Below are 26805 nucleotides of genomic sequence, written 5' to 3' on the forward strand. Positions count from 1 at the left end.
GGTAACTCTGAGTAAATAGAATATAAAGTAACTGGGCAAGAAATATAAAAGAACTGGAGGAAGCAATTAAAGTACTAAAAGTCGAAGGAAGGAAATTTGGCTGCGGATAATGAGAGCAAGTCAGAAGCACATCAGTATGGGTTCTCAGGTTACAATGTGAGAGACCACCTCTGGAAATAGATGGGTACTCATTTGAAAAGTGTGTCATCGTTCACTTACCCGGGGAGCCTGAGCTGAATAATGAAAACAAAATTTGCTCAGGAGAATTATGGTTGGAAATGGCGCCTATTTGGCCATTTTAAAGTTCTTCCACTCCTTCCAGCTGTCATACGCGCCGCAACTAAGGTAACACTGTACAAAACATTAGTAAGGCCTAATGTAGTAGTGAAATACACTGCAGAAACGAAGACCCTACGTGCTGGTGCAGCCAACACGCTGAAGGTATTTGGAGCCAAAAAAAATATTAAGAAGAATATTTGGGCTTGTGCTTGGAGTGTGGTGCATGGCAATCTTCAAAGAGCTGTTATGGGTTATACAGGGGATCTGTGATATTGTACAGTTTATTAAAGTGAGGAGGTGTGGCTATTAAATAACGAAACTGATGCTGCTACAGAAGAACTATGCTTGCGCCAAATCCTAACGACCAGAGAGCTGTGCAGCGTAAAGCCTTCTCTTTCGATTGCAGCGTCTCACATGTTTGTAAGAGGTGTTATTTTCGTATTGCCGAATACATGATACTACACATTTAGTAGAGCAACGAAATGTCGTGAAATTTCACATCAAAACTTGGTAAAACCGCTACTGAAACTTATCTTCTATTAAAAGAAGTTTATGGCGATGAATGTTTATCACGTTCGCGAGTTTTTTGAGTGGTTGAAGAGTGGTCCAAAATGGCCGAGAAGACGTCGGAGATGATGACCGCCCGGGTCACCCTTCCACACGTCCAAAACGGATGAAAATATCGATTATAATTGATCAACATTACTACCGGTGGGGTGCTTGCTCAACTCCGTGAAAGAGTAAGGAAAAAAACGACCCGATCTGTGGAAGAACAAGTAACGGGGTTCTCCATCAAGACAACGCGCCGGCTCACACTGCATTGTCTGTCAAGAACAGTTTCTAGCCAAGTACAACATCCCAGTTTTAGGGCCATCCGCCTTATTCGCCTGATCTGGCCTCCATGTGACTTTTATCTGTTCCCCAAAGTCAAATCTGTATTAAAAGGAACACGATTTCCAGTCCGTTGAAGCTGTGAAAGAAAAAGCGGCACGCGTCATGCAGGAGCTCAGAGAAAAAGACTTCCAGCACTGTTTCGAACAATGGTAAATTCGCATGGAGCGTTGTATGGATAGGGGAGGGGTGTATATTGAAGGTGATAATAACTAATTATGTATAAATTTAAAATAAAATGTTTTTGCAGCATCAGTCTCGTTATTTAATAGCCACACCTCGTAGATTGACTGGGGACATGATGCGAGAATGGCAAAGGATAGAATGCCTCGGAAGATGTTGTTTGTAGATGAGAAGAAGAGGGTGACCGAGAAGACGTTGAAAGGGACCTTAAGGTGCTGATCGCGGAGTCCTGGAAGAGAAGGGCCATATGTAGAGAAGATTGTTGGGGATGCCCACTTCGGGCTGTAGAGCTGCTTAAGAAGTTAGAATAAATAGAATCACATGAAAAACTTCCAAACAATTTAGAAACAATGAGAACTTAAATACACCTAAATAAACAAATATAATTCGAAACAATAATACTGAAGAATCATGAAACAAATACAACAATACTGAGGAATGGAAGAAATGGAAGAGGTGAAATACTGTCTGAAAATGGAGAGTCTACATCGAAGGAACGAAGACTGCGCATTGAATAAAGAAGCGCACAAGTTTTGGTCTTGGAATTCTAATAACGGTGCTTACATACATTCCTGACACACCTTTAAACACAAGAATGAGCAAGCCTAATATGAATGTATTTGGATGCGAGTTTTGTTTCAATAGTAAATATTAACCCTCTATTGGTTTTACAAGAAGAGCTTATAATAAATCTTCACAGAATAAAAATACTTTAAGCAATAAACATGTAAATAAGATTCCAACATTTTTCAAATTAACCAATCAATGTTGGAAAGTAGGTGACCAGTTTACACAAGGCCAATGTACTCAACAAGCTATGCAACCAACCAGTCGTATCTTCAGAAATGCAGACACAAGGCGAGGTTATATATGTGTTCTATCCATGTAAAGGTTATTTTTCTATTGGAATGTTGTGAGCTTGAATTTTATTCGTTTAGTTAGCAATTTACTATCTGCATAAATTTGATAGGGAAAAGGTTAGCTATGCGGTTAACGTATTCGATTCCCACGCGGAGATCCCGGGTTCGAATCCAGGCTGCTGGCCCTTAGATTTTTCTCTTCCTAGGGTGCTTATTACAGCTCGCTGCCCTGGTGATGGACATTGTTGTCTGTAATGAGAAGAAAACTGTCCTTAGGCCGACAGTGCATTGAAAAAAAGCTCCGGGTGCCAAATAACCTCAGATGATCCTCTTCTTCCTTGGCGCTACAGTCCAAGAAGGACCTTGGCCGCCTCAATAATGTTGGTGCCATTCTTATGGGCCGCTCTTCTCCATCTTCTTACGCCCAAATCTTCTAAATCCTGCTCAAACACTGTCCAGCCATCTCACCCGGGGTCTCCCTCTCCTTCTAGCCAGTCCTGGATGTCCAAGAAAGAGTTTCTTGACTATTCCTTCCTCCTCCCATTCGCTCCAAGTGAGACCTAACCATCTAATTCCTTCCTCATTTGATAAGGCCAACTAAGTCCCGATCATCTTCCTTGATGGTCCTTTTACGCCATCTGTTCCCTTACAGAATGGGGCCTATATTCTTCTTACGAATGTGATTGGTGATAATGTAAATGTTGAGTGAAAAGCAGGAGGAGAAAACTACTCAATGGTTGCACACTCTCTACAGGATATCGACATTAATGATGACAATCAAGGTAGTCCCAGGAATACCGGCCATTCAGTCGGCGAGGAGGATTGTCAGGAATGATCAAGAGAAGGCGAGAGACTGTACAAAATAAGATTGGAGCAATTAGAGAGAGCAGTATATAGAACTAGTAATATTTCGTCCTGGCGAGTTGTACTAATGGAATGTTAAGGCCGTTGTTAGGACTGAGGTTAGGTCACGTAGCGTCAAAAATTTGTCGGAGAAGTTTATCTTTCAACATAATGTGCACAATAATTGAATGATTCATAAAATTTCTTAAATTCTCAAAATTATTTTTGGAAATTTGGTTAAGCCCACCGTTCTAGATAATATCTTAAGACTTTTTTTCTGTAGCAGCAGTGTAGAGATTACGACTTCACTAATGTTTACTGACTAGTCCAGTCCCTAAATCGAAATCTTTACACCAAACTGATTAATTCAACTCTAATGATAGATGGAAATTCGAAACAAACATGAAGTGACTATCAGCAAAAGATATTTTTTGAGTGGATGAGGTGGAAGAAAGAATATCCTTCGAGTTAGGGAGCTAAGCCTGATTAAAACGTTCGAGAAACAATACTCTTTTGGGCAGTTCTGCTTCTGCTCATGGAGATTACAATGAACACGATGAATGGTAGAGTGATAACTTCCTTCAATATGTAGAGCAGGTCCCGGATTTGGTTAAAAGAAGTTAACAGGGTTTGTAGGCTACGTAACAAGACATTTTTTTTTTTCCAAATTGCCCAAAAATGGTAAGATAAGAATGGGGCAACATGAAGAGGGGGCATGAACTAGTTTTCTGAGTGGTACTAATCATTAAGATGGGGCAAAAAAATTCAAGAGCACGGCCAGTTTTAAGTTGGGGCTATAATTAGTTACAATTAATAAATAAAACTAATTTGTAAAATGTTTTTTAACAAATATCGAAGTTAAAATACACGATTCGTTAATATTTCAACAAATTGTTGAACAAATTAAATTGTAGTGAATAAATGCTAAGTTATTTTAGAGATAAAAACTTATCACGCGTATAAGAACGTTATCAGCGGAGTGCCCGGCTGTATGTTACCAGTCTAACATTACCACCATAAATATCGTTATAAACGTTGACAATTTGGGCCCCCACAATCCACTCTATACCCCTCCGCTCTACTAACACAAGTACACTTACTATAACAAAATCAATAATTCCCATTCTACCATTTAGAAAACATAGATAATGTAGGTTCCATTCACTGAAATACAAAACCCAACATATTACCTTCACCATTATAACCTTTCCACATATCTTGTTATTTATTTCCAATATCTACTCACAATTAATCAATAAATTTTTTTATTAACACTATTTAAAGTAAAGTAAACGCCTATTTTTTTTTTTCTGCAGGCGGGGCTTAACGTCCAACTACCAATTAGGTGTCTCGTGGACAGGGGGGGGGGGCGGAACCTCATACTTTACTATAAACAATTTTTTCTAACAAATAAAAAGTATTCATACGCGGGATTCGAACCGGGGATCTCACACACACTAAGCCACTCTCTTAACCACTAGACCAACACCCGACCCAATTAATACTAATTCAATAATAATTTATTAGTAATTTTAAAAATAATTTTTGTCAAAAATAATAACATTTGGGGTTGCAATTTATTCTTTACTATGTGATAATTTTAAATCTAATGTTAATAGTTTCTCCTTAACAGTTTTAAAAGTTATGTATAAGGGTTGATTAAACGCCAAAGGGCACATCTACATAAAATTCCGAATCGAATGACACCTCATTCATGAAAATCGGTTCACGCGTTTAGGCGCTATGTAGTTTACAAAAAAGGTAACAACAACAAAGCAAGAACAATTTTTGAAAATGACGTTTTTGCACATTTTTGGCATCGTTTTTCTCGAAAACTAATTAATCTATATTATTACGAAAAAAATTACAGTTATAAAGGAGGATTTGCCCTATATTACAAAAAAAATTGGGAATTTTATCTTTTATAGAAAAAGAGAAAAAAATTGTCAAAGTTGGGTGTTTTTCAACGTTACGCTTTTTCTGGTGTAGTTTCCGTCGATCAACCCTTATACGACTGTCCTACCGGGATAGTTTTAATATAAATTAGAAATATTAGTAATTACAGGGAACGGATTAGCTATGCGTTCGGCGTATTGTATTACCACGCGGAGATCCCGGGTTCGAGTCCAGCTGCTGGTCCTTAGATTTTTTTTCTCTTCCTAAGAGCTTATAACAGCTCACTTTCCGGTGATGGACAGTGTTGTCTGTAATGAGAAGAAAACTGTCCTTAGGCCGATAGTGCACTGAAAAAAAACTCCGGGCGCCAAATAACCTCAGATGATCCTCTTCTTCCTTGGCACTACAGTCCAAAAAGGACCTTGGCCGCCTCAATAATGTTGCGCCATTCTTTTAGGCCGCTCTTCTCCATCTTCTTACGCCCAAATCTTCTAAATCCTGCTCAAACACTGTCCAGCCATCTCACCCGGGGTCTCCCTCTCCTTCTAGCCCGTCCTGGATGTCCAAGAAAGAGTTTCTTGACTATTCCTTCCTCCTCCCATTCGCTCCAAGTGAGACCTAACCATCTAATTCCTTCCTCATTTGATAAGGCCAACTAAGTCCCGATCATCTTCCTTGATGGTCCTTTTACGCCATCTGTTCCCTTACAGAATGGGGCCTATATTCTTCTTACGAATGTGATTGGTGATAATGTAAATGTTGAGTGAAAAGCAGGAGGAGAAAACTACTCAATGGTTGCACACTCTCTACAGGATATCGACATTAATGATGACAATCAAGGTAGTCCCAGGAATACCGGCCATTCAGTCGGCCAGCTGAATGACAATCAAGGTAGTCCAGCTGCTGGTCCTTAGATTTTTTTTCTCTTCCTAGGAGCTTCTTACAGCTCACTTTCCGGTGATGCGACAGTATTGTCTGTACCGCTAGGAAACTGTCAGGAGACTGTGCACCGAAAAAATAGGTAAGACATTGACGCGCCTTAAATATAACCAAAAGAAAAAAAGAAAAAAGTGTGATACTGCCTAGTACGCCACGGTAGCCGAGCGGTAAGAGGCGAGACCTGCAAAGCTAATATGTATTGTGGTACTGGGTTCAATTCCCGGTCTTAGGCCTTGGATTTTTATTTAATGGTTAATAAAAGAAATTTACAGTAAAGTATGTTAGTTAATCGCTTCTATCCACGACACCTAATTGGTAGTTGGACGTAAAGCCCGCCTACAAAAAATAGGCGATTACTTTACTTTTACAGCCTAGTAAATAAATACAGAAAAGCTGCATTAAACACTCGACTCGTCCCCTCTGTATAATACATTTATCTAGTGAAATAAAAGTGATATTCACTCACTAGTGGATACATAAAAAAGCCCTCATCATTTCAATGTGTCTAACTACTTATTTTTAAATTTATTTCATTTAGATACATTAAAAAAACCCTAGAACAGTACATCACCATTCAATGTGCACGCGTGCTGCCTGCCAATAATCTTGCACCCGCATCAACGGTAATAAGTATAATTTCAGTGTTATTGTTACATGCCCTCATATTGTCATGTATTAGTAATTAAGAGAACTGAGTGGCAAAAGATTTGTTATTTGTAAAAATACGAGTGAGAGGTACAACACATTATTGGGCATTGTGAAGACCCACACAATGTATTCCAGTCTACAAATGTGATTGAATACATTTTGGCACTTTTAATCGCTTTAATTCTAAGATAAAGAAGTACCCTTACGATTGTTAAATTTGAACAAATCCTTTTAAATGAAACAGATTGCCAATAATGTATACTTTAAATTAAACATTCTGTACTTTGTTTGCTGCTACAGCCTCTTACAACCCCAGAGTTAAATGATTTGTCATGATACAGATAGATACACTCTTAGCAAATGCGATTAGTATCTTCTGAAAACAGATTTTTTTTTAAGTACTGAAGCTCAAACTATTCAGTAGGTCAATAGAGCCGTAGTATTTTGAGCTTTTGTTTTCGGAAAGTACTACCGACTTCCGGGCCAATGTTTTTCTCGATTAAGACACCACTGCCCATCATGAAACCGTGAGCACTATAAAAGCTCCTAGGAAAAGAAAACTCTCAAGAGCCAGAGCAGCTGGATTCGAACCCGTACGCTGGCCTGCTGATCCTTTCTTTTATTACAATTATATTATTAAATTTTTATCCCCGAAAAACATGATTAAAGGTACTTCTACAAGTTGGGGGGGATGATTTTTGGGTAACAAGTATAGTCTTTAGTACAAGTATAATCTTCAGTACAAGTATAGCCTTTAGTACAAGTATAACCTTCAGTACAAGTACAGGCTTAAGTACAAGTGTAGTCTTTAGTACAAGTATAGTCTTTAATACCAGTACAGTCTTTAGTACAAGTATAGTCTTTAGTACAGGTACAATCTTTAGTATAAGTATAATCTTCAGTACAAGTAGTCTTAAGTACAAGCGTAGTCATTAGTACAAGTATAATCTTCAGTACAAGTACAGTCTTTAATGCAAGTATAATCTTTAATACAAGTATAGTCTTTAATACAAGTACAGTCTTAAGTACAAGTGTAGTCTTAAGTACAAGTATAATCTTCAGTACAAGTAGTCTTAAGTACAAGCTTAGTCTTCAGTACAAGTATAATCTTCAGTACAAGTACAGTCTTAATACAAGTATAGTCTTTAACGCAAGTATAATCTTTAATACAAGTATAGCCTTAAATACAAGTACAGACTTTAGTACAAGTACAGTCTTAAGTACAAGTGTAGTCTTAAGTACAAGTATAATCTTCAGTACAAGTAGTCTTAAGTACAAGCGTAGTCTTCAGTACAAGTATAGTCTTTAGTACAAGCACAGTCTTTAGTACATGCATAGTCTTTTGTGTAGGCGAAGTACAAGATTTAAAGGCGCGTCAACATCTGGAAAGGTCATTAAACCCCAGAGCTTTTTTTTTTTCTTTTTCAATGGCACAGCCAGCCTCTGGACAATGATCTCTCGTTAAAAACAACACTGTCCAACAATGGACAGAAGAGCTGTAAGTAGTAGTTAAACACGCCCATATCATACCGGCCACGCCTAGAATCAATAAAATCTTTTACTGGACAATATTTGGCTTAATAATTTATAGAATTCGTAGTTTATTTTTATTTTTTATTATTATAATTTTTTTTGCGTCTAGAAGAATTACTAAAATGTCAAAATGTGTGTTTAATTATAGTTTTAAGGCAAGTCAAAAATCTGAGGTTATTGGGCCAGTGCACTGGCCGGCTTCAGTACAAACAACACTGTCCATCACCAGACACAGTGATCTGTAAGAAGCTCTTTAGGAAGAGAAAAAATCTAAGGAGCCAGCAGCTGGATTCGAACCCGGGATCTCCGCATGGAAATCCAATACGCTCTCCGCTTAGCTAATCCCTTTCGACCTTCCTTTGTTTTGTATGCTCCTGCAACTATTCATATTGTCCAAATCTCTTACTAGAATTATTGTCTTGTTGAATCATTGTTTAAAAAAGAAAAGGGAAGTGTTTAATAGCATTATTTCTCTCCAGAAAAATAAAAACAAATAAATGGTCAGTACCCAACAATAAAGTAGGGCATTTCAAGTAGCAACACTATAAATACGGCCATAAAGCTAGAAAAGTTAAGGGGTCGAAGAGCGTCGAAAAGCGAGTAGAGAAAGTGAGCAGATCTTAGAGGGGGGTTTCCCCATTGTCTGACCATCCTCGCAACAACACTTTCAAGATTGTACATGGGAAATCCATTTGGCATGGAACAGACACACGGAACCTTCTTACAAGTCCACAGCGAGCCATAAGTCTTCAAAGGTCTTCGCCGGAGAAAAGCCTTCTACTTATTGTCGGCTATACTCCTTATTTTTTTTTTTTTTTTAAAAAAAGAGTTTTCTGCACCAAAACATGCATTTACTATTTGCAATGCAATAGTTTAAATTGCAATAATAGTAATTTAACTCCATTAGAAATAAAATAAAATGACCTGCTATTTTCTTACTAACAACCACGGAGATTCAAGGTAAATCGGATTTCCGGTTTTTACTTTTAAAGAAATAATAATAATCTCGAAACTTTCTCCTTGTCCAATTCAAAGCCCAATTTTTATTAATTTTCGAAACCCAGGCGACCTCGAAACATATTTTTTTACAGGTAATACAACAGTAAACAAAAGAAAATTTTGTCATGATTGCAATAAATTCCTTCCATGGTACAAAAAAATATCTCAAATTCACCTTAAAAAGTAGAAGCAAAATCGAAAAAAGTAATATAAAAGTTTACAGTTGAGTTCTTAACTTTTAAAACTCAATTATAAGTTGTTATAAGCTTTAAGATAGAGTTCTATTTTGTAAACAATTTATCAAGAATGCCAGGCGAACAAACAATTCAATTTCATGAAATTTTTATTACGAACAACTTGCCCTAAATAGAAGCACTAATTTCTAAACGTTAGTAATTATTAAATACTTTCCTCAAGAATTGCTTGAATAAAGAATAATTGAAGAAAAAGTTGAATTAATTTAACCTTTTATATAGGTACCAGCCGGTAGTCCCAGAATTAAAATTTACTTATTTATAGGGAACGTTTACAAAGTATGGGCTAGAAAACTAAGGTTGTTACAACTGACGATTCAGGTACATAAATTAGGTGAAACCAAAAACTAAAATATTAATATTGAAGTAAATATAATAGCAAAAATAATTAATTGTAACACTTACAGTATTAGATTTATGTAGAATGTTAAAACTGTGACTCACCTGTAACAAAACAAACCTGGTTAATATGCATCTATAAATGCACGGATATAAATGCAACAAGTAAAACATTTAATTTGTTTATAGTCCATAAATGGCTGCCATTCAGCGACCGCATTCTTAAAGTACCTATAATAGCTAAAAGTTTAGGACTGTCTCCTGAGAGGTAATCGTAAAGCCATCATGGATGCTTCGAGAGGTGGAAGTTGAGAGAAGGAATTGTAAGATCATTGAGGGTAGAGCATAAGGATGCATATGATTTTGGGCTAAAGATATTGGATGCAATAAGAAATCTAGTGTTTGGATGTCCCATACTGTACATCTATTCAGGAGCTAGCATTTTGTTACTTGAGTCAGTATCAAACGTTTGTCTAGAACAGCGTTTCCCAACCTGTGGTACGCGAGTTGCTGGTTGGTGGTGCACGAAAAATAATCAATAATGGCGGTCATAAAAAATTGAAGCATAAAAATATCATAGAAACGTTTTTCCCTATAAATTCATAAAAATTATTTTAATTAATAATATTATACAGTAAAGTTGTTAATATGTACATCAATAAGGTTAGCCTGTCTCAAGATGTACGAGAAAATATAATAGCACATTTAACAGGATTAAAATTGTCTTTCAAGGAGTATTTTCCCAAAACAGAAATGATAATCGGATTTCAAACCCTTTGCTATAAAGAAAATTTAGGAAAAGCTACATCATTATCAATTAAAGATTAAGAAAATTTAATAGAATTGTGACAGAACTTAAATGATAACTATGTAAAGATCTGCTTAAAGAGACTGGATTGTAATGAGTAAGCTCTATCCAAGCAACATTAAATTTAATTGGCACTTACAGGTAGTTGAATGCTTAAAAGAAATTAATTTAGAAGATTTGGGCACAAATATAATAATCCTAAAGTAGAACTTTGTAAATTAATTAATAATTTTAGAGAGAAAAATGTGTATGCAATTTTTAATTATTTAAAAAAAGTTTTAAAACTAAGATCTTACACTTTACAAAGTTTATAAAGTGAACATGGACTCCTTTGTAACAGATACATTGTATCTCTATACAAATAAAGATAATAATAATAAAATAACACACTCGGAATAACAAATTTTACGAAATACAATCATTTTTACGAAATGGTAAAATCAAAAGTTTGTATCTATGTTTTGAGACTGAAATTGTCAATAATGAAGCCATCTTTAGTCAATCGAAAGAGGGCCCCCCCCATTCTGTTGCATGACAACGCTCGACCCCATACGAAGCTCGTATCTCACGTTTGACTCACCCGAAAAATGTTGGAGCTTGGCTACGAAACTCTGCCATACCCGCCCTACTCACCAGATCTCTCGCCTACTGATTACCATGAGACACCTGGACCGCTATTTACAAAATTAAAAAATTTATTGACCAAAGAACATTAGAAAATGCGTTTTCTGAATTTATAAATTCTAAGGATTCCAAATTCTATACAGAGGGTATGGAAAAGTTATCCACACGTTGGCAGAAATGGACAGTAAGTAATGCGAGACTATTTTGATTAATAAAAACAGTTATAAATCATTAATTTTTATTATTTTTCTATTAAAACCATAATCCTGCATTATTCTCCGGACTACCCCAATACTTATCTCCTTAACAAAAACTTACAGTTTAAAATGTTAAGTATAAGGGTTGATTAAACGCCAAAATGCACACAAATCAGCAGGTAACCAACATTTCATTCATACTTCATTGGTATTATTTAAGTAATTTTACTGCATTAACGTTTCCTTCACATTTTTAGAATTTATTAGATGTCACAGCTTATGAATGAACTGGCCAGCATAAGGGTCTGTGACATCTAATAATTTCTAAAAAATTTAATAAAAAGTTAATGCAGTAAAATTACTTAAATAATATCAATGAAGTATGAATGAAATGTTGGTTACCTGCTGATTTGTGTGCATTTTGGCGTTTAATCAACCCTTATACTTAACATTTTAAACTGTAAGTTTTTGTTAAGGAGATTTTTGTACCTTTTGGATAGATTTTTCTTTTTGTCTATTATTTGGGTGGAGCAAACTCTCCTCCTTATGAGGCATAGCGTCGAGACTTTTAAAGTACAAGTCTGAACAAAATTTCGATTCGAATGACACTTCATTCATGAAAATCGGTTCACGTCTCGATAATTTGAAACGATTGCTATACTTCCTCTTAACAAGTGTAAGAGCAGAATGTCGTTTTAATGTTACGTAGGGGAGCCCTAACCCTATCATCCTACCAAATTTTATCGAAATCGGGCCAAGATTTACAGAGAAATTAGAAATAATAATTTTGGAGGGGGCCTTACATAAAGGAGGCTTACTCCTCTCCCATTCGATGTACAGCGTCGAGACCCCCAAAAGGCACATCTACATAAAATTTCGAATCGAATGACACCTCATTCATGAAAATCGGTTCTCGCGGTTAGGCGCTACGCAGTTTACAAAAAAGGTAACAACAAGAACAAGAAGAACAACAACAATTTTTGAAAATGCCGTTTTTGCTCATTTTCAGCAACTTTTTTCTCGAAATCTATTATATCTATGTTGTTGCAAAAAAATTACAGTTATAAAGGAGGATTTGCCCCACATTTTAAAGAAAATTTGGGAATTTTATCTTTTATAGAAAAAGAGAAAAAAATTGTCAAAGTTGGGTGTTTTTTAACGTTACGCTTTTTCGTGCAGTTTTTGATGATCAACCCTTATACAACTGTCCTACCGGACAGTTTTAATCCTCACAGTTGAAATCAAGGTTGATGATTTTTCATTTATCTATTTCAAATGTGGAAATGAAAAAATACATAAACAAAAATAAGAAGCTTAACTGAATGAAAGAGATCAGTGAAGGCAATCGAGTTCTATCACAGACATGATGCTCTCTAACCATTAACACACTCGAACATACAATAAGACAGGAAATGAGGGCAGATTCTTATCTAAAATACATGGGCCATTGGTTGGCCGCCATTGCCTCTTTGATAAAAAAAAAAACTCATTCACAATCAATTGCATCACAATTTAAAAAGCACACAATCAACCCATATCTATTTCCATTTTACAAAAGTTAAGTCCTTATAATTAATAAACTGAAAATTTATACAATTGAATAAGAAATTGCTTGAAAATAATTAATTAATTAATAAATAATAAAGTTGCTGTGTTGACTTAATCTCACTAATATTCTTAAGGTTCCAACTCACAAAACATTTTCTCACAAACTTCGATCATTTGAATCATAGTTAATTGAATTTCAATGAATCATAAGTACGAGAAAAATATTACCAGTCGAAGTTGTTGATTGATGTGTTTCCGTTATAATATAAAAAAAAAATTAAAATAAAATCGTAGGAGTCGATTGCGAGAAAAATCTTAAGATACGGAAAATTCTATTCGATAAAACGTCACTTCCGGTAAAAAAAAAATGGAAAAATCTATTCACAGTAATTGGTGAACAGTGTTTTTTAAAAAGAACCTCCCTAATTAAGTACCAGCAGTTTACTGTACACTGAATATATTAAAACAAATGAATAACTATGCTATAAAATAAATAATATCTACTTAATGTAGGACAAATAAATAATTGAAGGAAACAATATATAGCTGAGAATGCAGCCCAGACAAGACACAGGATGCTGTGAAAGAAAGTTAGTGAATGTGAAGGTTATAATAAAAGTTGCAGGTTCGCAGACTCTCTAAAAACTATGTTGCATCCACTTTCACCAAGCATGCAGGATCTTAACTGTACAAGCCGACCATAAAATCAAGTACAAATTTATACGAATAAAAAAAAAGTAATAATAATAAATAAGTACAGCTGAACAATAAATAATAATTATAGGGGAAAAAAGAGAAGTATGTATCGGCTGGGCACATACGAGGGTCGTTTGAAAAGTCCGTGCAAAAATAAAAACTACTTAATTTTTGGGGTAAACCTTTTTTATTTTTCAACATAGTCTCCTTTTAGGCTTATACACTTCGTCCAACGCTGCTCTAGTTTGTTGATCACTTCCGAATAACAGGATTTGTCCAAGTCTGAAAAATAGCCATTCGTTTCTGCAATCACCTCCTCGTTTGAATAAAATCTTTTTCCCGCCAGCCATTTCTTCATATTGGGGAACAAATAGTAGTCCGAGGGAGCCAAGTCTGGAGAATAGGGGGGATGTGAAACGAGTTGGAACCCTATTTCCATTAATTTTGCGACCACAACTGCTGAGGTGTGAGCTGGTGCGTTGTCGTGATGGAAAAGGACTTTTTTTGTGGGCCAATCGTGGGCGTTTTTCTTGCAGCTCGGTTTTCAAACGGTCCAATAACGATGAATAATATGCACCTGTAATAGTTTTACCCTTTTCCAGATAGTCGATGAGGATTATTCCTTGCGAATCCCAAAAGACAGTCGCCATAATCTTTCCGGCCGAAGGAACGGTCTTCGCCTTTTTTGGCGCAGATTTCCCCTTGGTAACCCATTGTTTAGATTGTTCTTTGGTCTTAGGAGTGTAGTGATGTATCCATGTTTCATCCACAGTGACGAAACGACGCTTAAAGTCCTGCGGATTCTTCTGGAACAGCTGCAAACCGTCCTTGCAACACTTCACACGATTTCGTTTTTGGTCAAGCGTGAGCAATCGCGGCACCCATCTTGCGGATAGCTTTGTCATGTCCAAATGTTGATGCAAAATATTATGTACCCGTTCATTTGAGATGCCCACAGCACTAGCAATCTCACGCACCTTCACTCTTCTGTCATCCATCACCATATCATGGATTTTATCAATGATTTCTGGAGTAGTAACCTCAACAGGGGCGTCCAGAACGTTCAGCGTCACTTGTGCCCATATGGCCACTCCCAAAATTTTGAAACCACTTATAAACTGTTCTAATCGAAGGTGCAGAGTCACCATAATGTTTATCAATCTTCTCTTTAGTCTCCTGAGGCGTTTTACCTTTCATAAAGTAGTGTTTAATCAACACACGAAATTCTTTTTAGTCCATTTTTTGAAAATCACTCGACTTCCTTGATTCAAACGAATGCCAAACACAAAGAAATAGACCGATCTGGCTGAAACTTGGTGTGTGTTCTTCCAAGAGATGCTACTAACTAAACATAACCTCGATACGCGCCAGTAGTGCTATCTCTCTGACTTTGCACGGACTTTTCAAACGACCCTCGTAGATAACTAAATAAAAAACGGAAGTCCCACAGTACTGAAGACGATCTAGTCTTCCTAGATAAAAGTTTGGCAATAAAAAAACGATGGACAAAATTCGACTGATATTTATGCAATTTTAAGCCAACTCTCAATACAATTAATTTTCAATTCAAGTAGAATGTAAACTTAATTAAAAGAATATGGGTAATTTCATAAGTATTTCCTCACAGAAAATAATTACGTAGTAAATAATATTACAGTGGAACCTCTCAATAACGGACACTGTCGGGGGAAAGCAAAGTGGCCGCTGTTTGGAGGTGGTCGTTAGAAGGAGGTAGGCAAGTTTCATAATGAAAAAATATGGGTTTTTTCCCCAAACATCTATTTAAAAATTGTTTATTATTAATAGATTTAAAAACGTACATAATTGCATAATTATTGCAGCTATATGATATGCATCAAATTTATCTTAATTATCCAAAAAAATTATCAAAAAACTACATATTATTGACTTAGTTAATAATTTTTATAATAATCATCACATTTATTCATAACAATAATAATTTATGGTAAAATTATCATCATACTATCATCTATTATTAGAAAAATAGAACAAACCTTTCGGCAAGTTGACGATGGCTCGATTTAGTTTTTGCAAAATCTTCCAACATATTTATTTTCTCTTCTAGAGTTAACCACTTTCGTTTGGGAGACATATCGAAAAAAAATAATATTGTTCGTCCAAAGTTGTATTTAAAAATGATTAAATGTAGATGAATGGAGCTTATATAGGAAACTTTAGAGAAAAATCAGAAAAAAAGAAAAACTTGAGAGGGGATAATTATTTTGATCACCGCGCCAAACAATAATAAGGTGATCGTTGGTGGGAGGTGAAACATTGAATCCGTTCCCCAAAATCAATGTCCGTGGTACCTGTGTAGAGTGTCCGTTAGTCGGAGGTTCTTTTATACAGAAGGGGTAAAACGGGGAAATCCAAAAACTGGTCCGTAAATGGAGGTGGTCGCTAGTGTCCTTTATAGGAGGTTCGACTGTATTTAAAATTCAACTTTAAAGATTTTATTATTTTTCACGAAAATTTGTATTCACTAAAATGAGTCCACTTCCTCCAATTATTCAATTGATCAAAGAATTTTCTGACAAACAAAAAATGTAACTCCCAGTTTATGAAATTCAAAAAAAAAAAGAAAAAGAAAATTAAGGAATTGCACGCATCTAAAAGCAACCAATCGCAGAAATTCCTAAATTCTTACAAGAAAATTCCCCCTTATAATTTTGACAAAGAAAATTCTGTGGAAAAAGGAAAAAAAAAAGGTTTACATATAAAGGGGTAAAAGGAAATCTTCCAAGTATGCCAACATTCTTGGTGACTGGAATTCCTGGCAAGTTCGAACCACTTTTAAGATTGTTGGGTGCGTGCTCTGTGTATACCTAGAATACCATCATGCTTATCTAGTTCCTCCTCCCCTCTCCACTCCATCTGCTTATCATCCCTTGGCATGATACAAGCCTTAGGCTATCTACACTCTACATCCGTTCTTTTACTTCAATCAATGTTTATCATTTGTTTCATTTTTGTTTGTTTAATTATTGTTGTTTCCGTTATAATTTCCGGTTCCGCTATAACTTTAGAAAAATAAACTGTGGCTTAAATTTTGTAATATTATTTTATGAATTTAAGTTAAGCGTGAACGCTTAAAAAAAGGAGTTTTCCTTACTCCTACACTCTAAATTCTAACTTTAAAATAATTTCTCCCAAACTTCGAACGTTAAAAAAGGACCAACGAACTAAGGAAAAAATTTTATCAGTAAAAGTTGTTTTATGTGTTTGTAATCATTAAACGAAGTATATAATAAAAATGGTAGAAGCTGTTTGCAAGAAAATGTAAAAATACTGACAATTCCAATAATATACTGACAATACATATTTGAAACACCGAGTACAAATCAAATTGTTTGAAATCAAATTGGTGGGGGCACCTTGACTACGATTTTTTTGTCACTGAAATCTATGAGAAACAAATAGCATTAATAGATAGTTTACTGGAAGAGTAACAAGTAATAAATACTTTTAACATAAGTGTTACGAACTCACGGAAAACAGCGTGGAATGAGAAATAAAACACACCCTATCCGCATTGAGTAACCAAGTCGGTTCCAAAAGTTTAAAAAGAAGATTATATTAATGAAGTAATCGATGAAAAATAAATTGAATATGAGTGTAAGGGGGTCCTACATAGGTCTAGTGAGTCGTCATCATGGTTTAATATTGGTGTAAGATATAAGTCTAGTGAGTGACATACATGGTTAAATGTGATTGTAAGGTAGCCCTATATAAGTCTAGTGAGTCACCAACATGGTAATTGTGAATGTAAGATAGTCCTACATAAGTCTAGTGAGTGACCAACATGTTTAAATGTGAGTGTAATGTTGACCTAGTATATAAGTCTAGTGAGCCGTCAATATAGTTAATATGGGTGTAAGATAGTTCTATATAAGTCTTGAAAGTCACCAGGATTGTTAAATGTGAGTGTAAGGTGGTTCTATATAAGTCTTGAGAGTCACCAAGATGGTTAAGGAACTATTTGATGAACTGAAATAAAAAATAAAATCTTCCGAGCAATTTCAATTTATAAATCTTAAGAAATACTGAGGAGAATATCGAGAAATAGCCAAGCTGTAGTAACAGCAATTATGTTTACAGAAATTGCCGCTAGAGTTCTCCACCGGATGGAACGTAAAGTAAGCTTACTGCCTATTTAATGGCGGCTTACTTGCCCATTTCTCTTTTATCTATTTCTCGATTAAACAATACAAATTTTCAACTTTTTTGATACAGTTAACGATTATTGTGTAAAACATGAGGTATTATACCAAAAGAAATATTATTTAACGTATTTTTAAGGGGAAATTTTTTTTATTGTTTAATTAGAAAGTTTATCAAATACCTATGGGAGAAATGTTGTAGAAAAATTTTTAAATTAATTATTTCATTGAAATTATTACGTTTGAAGTAGTGGCCAATCAGAATGCAGTACGGTTGCAGACTGTGGGCGGGCCATGCCCACCTCTAGTGTAACCACGCCCCGTCCAATGATAGCGAGTTATGGGCTGGCCAAAGCGTACTTAACAATGGTGTTTGAATACCTTTCACTTATTTTTCTAAATCTTTTATTATTTTCACATATTTTATCAACTTTTTTTGTAATTTTAAAAACAATATTAATCTTACGTAGATATTGAGAAATAATGCTAACAAATTATTCGAAAAAAATTTCATTCTCAATTTTTAAGAAATTTCTTATTAAGTTAAGATCATTTTCGAATAGTTTTCGCTAATTCGGCAGTTTCAGTTCACTTTCTCAAGAAAAGAACCTCGTATGAACACTCACATGACTTTTTGTTACCACAATTTAGGAACATAATTGAATTTTCTCGTAACTTAGAATTGCTTAAAAAAGAGATCATTTTAATAATAATTTTGATAGAACGCGAACAAGAGGAGAAAAAACTACATGCCCTAGAAATTTAATAATTAAATATTTAGAGGTAGTAAAAACCTATCTTGGTTTAGTGAATCGTTTGCTTGTGATGTTCAAGTCTGTAAAAAACTAATCGTAAAGTTTTGGTTGGAGATACTCAGGAAAGGTGGCTTCGCCAAAACGTGGTCCGAACCGCTGGTTGAAAAGCCATATAAGTGAGTGATTAAATCAATTTGATTAACGATTGAATTTGAAATTTAGTTCACTAATTAATTATCATATTATTAAAAGTACGATTGATTTCGCCCATTAAATTTATGATTCAATTTTATTTTTAATCAGTGCCCATCACTGTCGACCGATTTTGATAAAAACAAATAATGTAGTGTCCTCTATTAGCAATTAACAGAAAAATCAATTTTAACTTAATGCAATTTTTGATTTTTGATTTTCTAATATAGGGAGGGGAACCAATTGGTAAGAAGGACTTTTTCAAATTCTAGGGACCTGAAAACGGATTTTCCCGGTGGAAATTCCAAGAAAACTATACCTTCACTTACTTAGAGAAATTTTAAATGATGTACAAAACGAAGAAAGGAAAAATAGCATGTAGCCACTAACAAATCTATTTTTAAAAAAGTATAAATTAATTAATAAACAATAATAAAACAAGAGAAACGTCCAGATCTTCTATTTTTAGCAACCAAATTCAATTCAGCGTCAATATTATAAAAAATAATGTACCGAGTCCTAACATTTATTATGATGACTCTTAGGGAGAGCCTAAAGTGCTATTCATTGCAATGTCACTGACGGTTGGCCGATTATGAAACATTACTGATCATGTCTTCTAATTGTAATAAAAAGAAAATCATTTTTCTGAGAGTAAGAAAACCGAAAAAGAAAAACCCTCAGAATTAATGTTTGAAAAATCTAAAAAAAAGTATTTAAGACAGAAGAGAGTAACGCTACTGGTGGCAGTTTCCAGAAACTAACTTTTAACTCATAATTATAATTTGAAAAATATACATTTAATTTATATTCAAATTGATTAAATTCCTTCAGTAATTTTAAACACCATTTGTTGATTAAATATTAACGAATATTATGTTGACGAAATACTAAAATTTTAAATGCAACTAATATTATCATTGAACGAATTCACGCCATTGAATAAATCACTACTTAAGAACTCTCAAAACTGAACAGAAACTTTTGCTATTCAAGTAAATAATAGGTAAAACTTTACTTTAATAACTGTCATGATATTAATTTGATTAATTAACAGTCTTACCTTATTTTAATAAAGTAATTTCCTTTCAAATTCATTATAAGTGAACCTCAACAACCAAAGTTAACAAGTAACGGCACTTAACTAATTTTATAATGAAATACTTCTTTATATTTAATAAAACACCAAGAATAATCAATCAAACAATTGATGCAAAAAAAAAGAATAACATTTTAAAACTATCAGGACATTACTTTAAAAAAATAAAACGAAAAACAAAAGAATGCACTACTCACAGAAAATGTGTCCGCCATTTAAACTATGACCAGAAAGGGAAGAAAGTGTCTTATGGGTAATTAAAACAGTGCAGCCAACTCTAGACTGAACTAACCACCAAATAACCTTAGTACGTACATATCGTTGTATTAAGTGGAGGTTACAAAAAGTAACAGTAGGCAGGGAGACAAAAATAACCTTACACTTTGTTTATTTAGAATTAATTCTCTTTTACTATTTAAGTTTGGTCAATCTTGTTTCTTTCTATTCGTGTGGATTATTTCATTTTATTTATTTACTTGTGTACGTCTAATTATTTAATTTTCTATTTATTCTATCTAGAATAAATAGCACAGATTTTCTATTTTTAAATTTAAATAATAGAAATACGTGTTTGGGGTCAAATTAATTTACCAAATAAATAAAAATAATGCCATGTCTTTGCAGTGAATGTACCTAGATAAGTTCCATATGCTGAACAAACATACAAATTTTTAGTGTATCGCCTAAGGGAATAGTAATCAGGTAAATCTAAAAAAGATAATTCTAAAATACTTTTCTTTCATAATATTAATTACACTTGTAACAATGCAAAACCTTAACTAGTGCACAACTTTGTAAACTGCATTTAATAATCCTATATCTAGATCAAGGCAAACTGCACTTTATTCTTTTTTTTTTTTTAATATTGCTATAATGTTTTAATGACATAGAAATGTGAAAATAAATACAATTCATCAAGTACACGTCTGGAACATTGGCAAGGGCGTGTATTTATTCAATAAAAGCTGATTAAAGTACGAAAACAGACGAGGATTGTCGATTGCAGTATGACGTCAACTTCTCCAACATTGTAAACAAAGCTTCTTTTTTTTATTATTATTTTAGATGATGAGGTATTTATTTATTTATTTTTTTTAATTTGGTCATATTAATCAGAGAGCATAGAAGATAAAATTAGTGATACGAGAACCTAATGAATATTTCGAAAGTGTTCAAATAGAGTACATTAAACGTTATGTAAATAAGTTGACTCTGTGCTGTATTTTTCTTTTTGCTGGTTCTATATCAAAAAATACTTAGTTACATGTTCCATTGTTGGGCTCTATAAAATTCCTGCCTAATAAATTAATATTTTAATTAAATTGAGCTTAATTTTGGCCATTCTTATCAGGTTTTTATTCGTCATCGAAAAATTAGAACGTGATGTATCCATTTCTAATCATTCATTCATGTTAAAATGCATGCGGGTAAATATCCTTAAATGCAGATTGCTTTACTGCAGCGCTTTTCCTTCTTCATGGGTTTCCCTATCACAAACAATGGACACCCTTCCATTAATTCTAGTCACCAATCCCGAAGAACTCTTCTAGCCAACTTCTCTTCGATACCATCTTCCCATTAAATTTAAGGTCTATCTTAACTCTAACCGCTCCCTTGGTATCATCCCATTCTCCTAGACATCTAGGCCATTCCTCTTCACTCAACAACCTCCTGGGCAAGTCAATGCCACGTAAATTTCTTTATCTTCTCTCCTGTTCTCTCCACACACCCTATTCATTCGTAACTCCTCATTCTATCGATCCTTAAACACACACACACACACATCGACCGTCTCTTAACTATTGTCTTCAAGGTTTGTTCTAGGTCACACTATTTCATAGAACTCCCGAACATTTATGGACCTATTAAGATTCTTACCTAATATTATACAGTTTTTTTGTGTTGATGATGTTATGACAACAGTTATAGTTATGATGATGTTAGCTTAACATTAAACTCCACAAATTTTACAATACCCTGAAGAAAGGTAATAAATATACAGGGCGTTCATTTTAAGACTGCTCAAAATGCATTTCATGCTTAAACGGTTAATCTGAGCCAAAAAATGGTAGAAGAAAAAATTTGTTGCCCGTCACCTCTAGTTTCAGAATATGTGACTTGATTTTTAGATTCCTGCCCGCATACGCACGCGGCTGACGCAAGCCAGGTTAGCCAGGAGGTTGTCAAACTGCTCTCTGTATCTGAGGAGGCACCTTTGAAGGCACAGTACATGCTTCACAAGTTGAGTAAAGTGCATTATTTGATAAATTTAAGGAATAAGTTTGATTCTTTACGAGAAAGATATTGATCACTTAAATATGTGGCAGGAGGTTTCCTATTTCTTTTTGGTAATTAAACGCAACTCTCCCAAAATTACCAAATAATTATTAAACCTTCTTGTTTGTAACAGATGTAAAATTAATTTTTAGCCATTTTGTGTATGCTTGAGAACATCTAAAGCTCTTAACATTTGATTTTTTCTTAGAAAAATCACTCGGAAAACGACTTATTTCCCCGATATTAAGAAAAATACTAGCTTTACGGCCTTGGCAATATTTTTTGTAGAAAGGGGCTGAAAAAATACATAAAAATGACCTATCGCGTGCTCTTCTTTCTCTTTGATATCAAGTTAAAAAATTGAAATATGGATTAATAAATACCAGATTTTGAAATGGCCTAGCACCTTTAATTTTAAAGATATCGAATTGCGGTTTCCGGTTTTTTCATAACTTTTTATACTCTAAAACTGTGTATATAAAAATGGGGGTCAACTGCGAACCCTCACTTTTGGTCGCGCGTCAGCCGCGTATGCGGGCAGGAAACTAAAAATCAAGTCACATATTCTGAAACTAGTGGTGACGGGCAACAAATTTTTCCTCTACCATTTTTTGTTCAGATACACAGTTTAAGCATGAGAAATGCATTTGAGCCGTCTTAAAATGAACACCCTGTATAGTTACCGAAACGTTGATATGAAAAAAAAAGATATTAGTTTGTGAATTTATAGCGAGATAAGAATTTAGTAGGAAATATTCTATCCTTTTCTGTCTTTCTCCTCAAGTTCCCTTAAATAGGAATAATCAAAAAATATGGCGCCTATTAATGCACATAAAAACACATGTAAATGTAAAGGGACCTTGAATTATAAAAAATAGTTGGGACGGAATTGACTCTGAAAAAACAAAAGAAGTGGGAGTTAGTAGTGCACGGTGGTAGGGATAATCGGATAGTATGCAGTTTGGTACTATAAAGAAATAGGAGATTAGTGAGGTGGAGGGGACTTGGTTAAGTGAAGAGTCGAAAGGAGAATCTCTGCTAGTGAATAGAGGAATTATGTAGGGGAAGAAGGTGGGAGAGAATCCAGGCAAGAGACGTCCAAGCAGTAGGCAAGCAATGACTCGTTACGGCTAGCGGAGGGGATGATGTTCATGATGATGATGATGCCAATGATGAGTTTGATATTTTGTCGGCTGATCTGTGTACGACCTCCTAGCTGCCTATTGGTGAAGAACTAAAACTCTCCGGGGCCTCTATTCACCATCATCATCTCTCTTGCACTCATCCGATCATCATGCTATTTCACACAGCACAGGAATGCCAACATCGCCACAAACCGCTAACCCCAATAGATACTATTAAGAAGGCCAGCCAAATACCGTACATTCCGTGACGTAGCTTATGAATACTACAAAAAGATTTATATTTTAATGATCAAATGAATAAATTTTTTTGTAAAAGATCTTTGGATCTTTTTAAGACAAAATACTTTGTAAGAATTTAGTTTAACGTAATTCTCATAATTTTTTTTTCAGACTAGGAATTTTTACTTAATTTAGTTGCTGATAATTTATTACAATTAGAAAGGTAAAAAGGTTTTAACGCATTTTGACAAACAACTTTTGTCTGTCCATCATCAGCATTTCACAGGAAGTGAAAATTAAAGGCCGGAAGCTGGATTCGAACCCATGATCTCCGCGTCGGAAAGCAGTAGAAGCTAAATACTGAGCTGATTCTTTCTCACCAACCATACTTGATTATCTGGAACTCTGGCTTTTTGTTTTTTTTATTAATGATGACAAAAAGGCAATCCTCTCTTCTCCTCAAAAAAAGCCTAATCCCCTTGCCTATCGCTCCCTTCAAATCCTACAAAGGCTTCTTAGCTATTAAGCCTAGGCCTCACTCCTCTTCCCACAAAAGATTGTGTTAGACATGAACAAATACCTAACCTGGAATACATAGACTAGACTTGAAACGAAAAGAACTTAACATTCATTACTTCTCTCTAGACTTCTTGACACTTTTATTTAAACAACAAACGACTAAGCTACATCATATGATACTCAAACCTGTCTGGACATCTGAATGGAAATTTGGGGTTCAGCCACAGCTTCCAATAACTACAGAATCCGATCCTTCCAGTCTAAAACAATACGTCGAATCGCAAATGCTCCTTACTTTGTATCAAACTCTACCTTGCACCAAGATTTCCTTGTTATCCCTAATGTTTCTGAAGCTGCAAGATCCCATACTTCGATTACCTCACATCCTAAACCGCTAGTATCCTAACATATTACTCTACCAGGAAATACTCCCCGGCAGTTGAAGCGCAGGCGGCCACGCGATCTTCTCAATGAAGAAAGTGCCAGTGCACAATAGTGAACTGTACCACTTTGGGAGTTTCACCAATGGGTGGAATCCTCTCCTCACGTATTTATGTATTCATTCTATATAGTCGAACCTCTCAATAACGGACATTGGCGGGGGAAAGCAAAGTGGCCGCTGTTTGGAGGTGGCCGTTAGAAGGAGGTAGGCAAGTTTCATAATGAAAAATTACGGGTTATTTTTTTCCAAACATCCATTTAAAAATTGTTTATTATTAATAGATTTAAAAACGTACATAATTGCATAATTATTGCAGCTATATGATATGCATCAAATTTATCTTAATTATCCAAAAAATTTATCAAAAAACTACATATTATTGATTTATTTAATAATTTTTATAATAATCATCACATTTATTCATAACAATAATAATTTATGGTAAAATTATCATCATACTATCATCTATTATTAGAAAAATAGGACAAACCAAGTTGACGATGGCTCGATTTGGTTTTTGCAAAATCTTCCAACACATTTATTTTCTCTTCTAGAGTTAACCACTTTCGTTTGAGAGACATACCCAGAAAAAATAATATTGTTCGTCCAAAGTAATATTGAAAAATTATTAAAATGGTACAAGATGTATGGAGCTTATATAGGAAACTTTAGAGAAAAACCAGAAAAAAAAAGAAAAACTTGAGAGGGGATAATTATTTTGATCACTGCGTCAAACGAACTTTTAATAATAAGGTGGTCGTTGGTGGGAGGTGAAACATTGAATCCGTTCCCTAAAATCAATGTCCGCGGTCGCTATATAGAGTGACCGTTAGCCGGAGGTTCTTTATATAGAAAGTGTATAGGGGTAAAACGGGGAAATCCAAAAACTGGTCCGTAAATGGAGGTGGTCGCTAGTGAGAGTGTCCTTTATGGGAGGCTCAAATATATCACATATTGTATCAAATTCACTTGTTGCATAAATGTACAGGCAGTTGTGAATATAAATAAAGTTATAATAGTTTAAAAGTTATTATAATCATGATTAAAATGTTAAGTTAGGAAAATCTGCCACTTGTAATTATGTTAGTAAGTCTCTTTCAAGTTATGAAAATTTTGCATAGTTACTTTTGTTTTTTATTAAACAGTAAACATCCAACAAGTGTTGAAATATTAACGAAGGTAGCCAAAGTATTTATGAGGAGAATAACTCTATAATATGGTTTATACCGGGTAGCGTGTAGTATAATTTATTAAGTATAATACCTCCTTCGTTTGACTTACTACACGTCCTCCACATAACAGCTCGGTTAATAAATTTGCCTGGAGCTTATAAAGGCACTACTGGCATGTTTTAAGTGAATATTGAATACAAAGTAAGGTAGTAGAAAGGGTATTGCGCAAGGTAGGTAGGATGGACGGGACCAAAGTACTGAGGAACCCTTTAGAAAGACAGAGCTGGAGAGGTGGAAGTAAATATATATACGGAAAATTCCAAACATTCAGGACAAACCGTGGCCTCTCTCTCAGCACTGCCAACGTAATCGACCTCATTCGTGAAAGTTAACTATACACATTCCAAGCATTTTTATAATATTTGTGACTGTGTTATCCCTTAGGCAGTTATATTTTTTGTATTATTTCTTCAGTTTTGTATAAAAAAAAAACAAACTAAAAATATTAAATTCTTAAATGAAACAACCTAAGCACCAAGAAATGTACGAATTAGTAAAAATAAAGTCATGTCAGATGTTAAATATTAAATTAGAAATTAAATAAGTTAATAATCAGTCAATAGAGCCGATAATTGCCGACAAAACCCGATCGCATTCGGCTTTGATCAAGAAAGAAAGTCGTGTGAGTGTGCACGATAGATGTTAAAATATTAAATAAAAGTTAATTAATCATGGTCAACTGAGCCGACAAATGCCGACAATTACCGATCGCATTCGGCTTGTTAGAGAGAAAGTCGTGTGAGTGTGCACATTAGAAGTTAAAATATTAAAAATAAAATTAATAATCAGACAGTTAATTGGGCCGAAAATAGCCGACAGAAACCGAACCGCATTCGGCTTAATAGAGAGAAATGAGAGAAATTATATTAAAAAAATTACGGCGCTAAGGCTGGTTGGGTTACAGAACCAGTGATTCTTAGAAATTTCTTATTTTTTCCAGCTAAATTGCTGTTCTCTAACCCAACGGTCCTTAATGGGCATAGGTTTGTGCTGAGTTTACTGCTCTGTAAAGAGTTTTTCCACTATATCTCAGGAACTGAAAATCACAGAAACTTCAAATTTGATATTTTATTCAGGTACCACCAGCGGAAGCTGCCATAAATTTTTGGTCCAAATAGGTGCACCGGAAGTACCACTTTACTGAATAGATTTTTCACTTATTTAACTTTTTTTGGAAAAACCGCTTTTCCGATTTTCTTGAAACTTG

General features: G+C 34.6%; 1 protein-coding gene across 29 annotated transcripts in view; it reads right to left on the minus strand.

Moving 5' to 3' along the window:
• Nucleotides 1–26805, minus strand: part of shep (RNA binding motif single stranded interacting protein alan shepard) — a 392464-nt gene that overhangs the window by 267070 nt on the left and 98589 nt on the right. For 24 of the 29 annotated variants that reach the window (XM_074114613.1, XM_074114629.1, XM_074114633.1 and 21 more), the window contains exon 4: nt 9731–9769. The exons of 3 other annotated variants lie outside the window; for them this stretch is intronic. In XM_074114613.1, coding sequence (XP_073970714.1) covers nt 9731–9769 — 39 coding nt within the window. Of the gene's footprint in view, nt 1–9730; nt 9770–19961; nt 19995–26805 lie in introns of those variants that run through there. 2 more of the 29 variants (XM_074114616.1, XM_074114624.1) reach the window with 2 other exon arrangements.

Source organism: Rhodnius prolixus, unplaced genomic scaffold, assembly GCF_049639745.1.
Source record: "Rhodnius prolixus isolate KJV_2025 unplaced genomic scaffold, Rpr scaffold_7, whole genome shotgun sequence".
Classification (NCBI taxonomy): domain Eukaryota; kingdom Metazoa; phylum Arthropoda; class Insecta; order Hemiptera; family Reduviidae; genus Rhodnius; species Rhodnius prolixus.